Raw genomic sequence first — 2664 nt, 5'->3', positions numbered from 1 at the left:
TGCCCTCGAGCAAGCCAGCTAACCTCTCAGTGCCTCAGCATCTCCATCTATGAGATGGAGATAATAATAGAACCTATATCATAGGGTTGTTGTGAGGGTTAAATGAACTAGCACATACATTAAATGATCAGTGCCTGAACCATAGTAAGTGCTCAATTAAAATATTAGCTACAGATATTTGGGCCTGAGTTTGGGAGGCGGGGGCTATGAAGGAGCTTCCCTGGAGCAGAGACCACAGCTGGCAAGGCTAGATACCTGCAGAGTAGATACATGCAGGGTCTGGGAGGGGCTGCACATCTTGGGTAGGTAGAGGCTAAGCTGCTGGGCCCCTAGAAGTTAACTATGTACATCCTTCTCATTTCAGCTGGTCCTTTGGGGTCCTCCTCTGGGAGATAGTGAGCCTTGGTGAGTCCCTGACCTCCATGCCCCAGAGTGCCCCATCTTACTCCTCGCTGGGCCCTGGACTGAAAGAGCTTTGTGCCCTCCTGCAGGAGGCACACCCTACTGTGGCATGACCTGTGCTGAGCTCTATGAGAAGCTGCCGCAGGGCTACCGCATGGAGCAGCCTCGAAACTGTGATGATGAAGTGTGAGTCGCCTCACGCTTGAGCTATGTGACTCCATCTCTGTGATGAGTGACCTCCACTTTGAGCCCTGTGGCCCCATTGCCCTGTGACCCTCATCTCAGCAGTGCTTCCTCTGCAGGTACGAGCTGATGCGTCAGTGCTGGCGGGACCGTCCATACGAGCGACCCCCCTTTGCCCAGATCGCACTGCAGCTGGGCCGCATGCTGGAAGCTAGGAAGGTGAGGAGACGGGGTGGTGGGGACTGGGGATTACCCACGTCACAGGGATGCCCTCTCACAGGTGCCAGATAGCAGCAGCTGCCTGTTCCCTGTCCCCACCACACTGCCCACCCAAACTCCCTCAGCTGGGGCCATCTCCATGATTCAGCTGGGCACAGGATACACCTCCCTTCCCAGCCCTCGGTGGGTTGGACACTAGGCCCTTCCAAACTTGCAAGACTGCCACTCGCCCCAACAGCAAATCCCTCCCCCAAGCCCCAGGTCGCAGGCTGCTTGCCTGTCCTCCCCTGCAGAGGTCATCAGCCCATTCTTACCTGGACACCTCTCCTCATCTGGCACACAGCCAGAGCAGAATGCATGAATGGTCAGCTGGTCAAATGGATGGATGGTGAATGAATGATACAGGAACTGTGTGAACGAATGAATGGAATTAGTGGATGGATGGTACAATAATCATACAAATAAATACATAATTTAATAAGTGAATCTAATAACCATTGAATAAATGAATTGTCAAATAAATGTAAATGAAGAAATATATCAAAATGAGTAAATACAAAAAGAGTTTGTCATATAGATTATTTAATGATTAAATAACTATCTTAAGAATGAAGGAATGACCAAATAACCATATAAATGAGTGAATCATCAAAAATGGCCTTATGCATAGATGAGTAAGTAAATGAGTGAATGAATGCATAAGCAAACAATTTATTGGATGAGCACATGAAAAACCCTGATCTAACAATAGTGTCAAGGTCCTTTCTCCTGAGAACCTCCCGTACCCCTCTGTGGTCTGCTGCCCTCACTGCTCCAAGCTGGGAACAGCCACCCTTGGCCATGGGGCCATCTTGAGTCTCCAGAGCAAATCAGTGTTTAACCTCCCGTACCCCTCTGTGGTCTGCTGCCCTCACTGCTCCAAGCTGGGAACAGCCACCCTTAGCCATGGGGCCATCTTGAGTCTCCAGAGCAAATCAGTGTTTCTTCAAAGGCCCCAAACGCATGGAAGTCAAGGAGCTTGGGGCCAGATGCACCCCCATCCCTGGTCCCCACTAAAGCTCTGGCTCTGCCCCAGGCCTATGTGAACATGTCGCTGTTTGAGAACTTCACTTACGCGGGCATTGATGCCACAGCAGAGGAGGCCTGAGCCACCATCCACTGGAACCTGACTCTGCTGGCCGGAGCACACTCTGCTCTCCAATCTGTGACTCTGACCCTTACAGCCTCTGACTTTAGCTGCCACCAGGAATTTTTTTAACTTATGAAGAAATGAGGGGATTCCAGGGATGGAGCGGGCTCAGGGTCTGCATCCTCTGCAGCTGCTCATAGCTCCCTTTACACCCTTCACCTCCTCCCTTCTAGTTCAGCTGCTGCATGTGTGCCCCTCACTCTGCTGCTCCCCACACGCAAACCCCTACGCCAGCCCCTCCACCAAGCCAGCCCCACTCACACCCTGCAGCATGCCCTGTTCAGCTACTTCTACTCCCTGCCTTGTATTCAAAAAATAATAATAAATGCTCTGAGAAGCTCCATCCAGTGTCTGCCTTTTACTGCTGGTCAGTCGGAGTAGGGGGAGGGGTGCTAAACCCCAGAGAGAGAAACTGGACTTCCCAAGAAAAAAAACAATGTCTCTCGTTACACTGTGTGAGGCCCAGACCCTCTGTTGAGGTTGCCTCTCCATGATGCAAGATGCTCTGGGAGATCCATTTTGCACATACACCACTAGCCCCCACCTCTGTCCCAGTCAGAAGGCTGATTTTCCCCTGGTCGGTCACTCCATGCCCTCCACCTCCATCACCATCCCATCTCCCTGTATCTCTAGTTAGCTGCCAGTCTAGGATTCCAAACACAGTCCATGCC

General features: G+C 51.5%; 1 protein-coding gene across 1 annotated transcript in view; it reads left to right on the top strand.

The window, feature by feature from the left end:
* TIE1 (tyrosine kinase with immunoglobulin-like and EGF-like domains 1) overlaps nt 1-2334 on the top strand; it is a 24708-nt gene extending 22374 nt beyond the window's left edge. Inside the window, exons 21-24 of the mRNA XM_008582277.1 lie at nt 365-405; nt 492-588; nt 705-804; nt 1880-2334. Coding sequence (XP_008580499.1) covers nt 365-405; nt 492-588; nt 705-804; nt 1880-1951 — 310 coding nt within the window. The 3' untranslated portion in view covers nt 1952-2334. The remainder of the gene's footprint in view (nt 1-364; nt 406-491; nt 589-704; nt 805-1879) is intronic.
* The last annotated feature ends 330 nt before the right edge of the window (nt 2335-2664 follow it).

This window comes from Galeopterus variegatus, unplaced genomic scaffold (assembly GCF_000696425.1).
Source record: "Galeopterus variegatus unplaced genomic scaffold, G_variegatus-3.0.2 Scaffold2555, whole genome shotgun sequence".
Classification (NCBI taxonomy): Eukaryota; Metazoa; Chordata; class Mammalia; order Dermoptera; family Cynocephalidae; genus Galeopterus; species Galeopterus variegatus.
The sequence above is the reverse complement of the archived record's forward strand: the minus strand, read 5'-3'. Positions and strand labels throughout refer to the sequence as shown.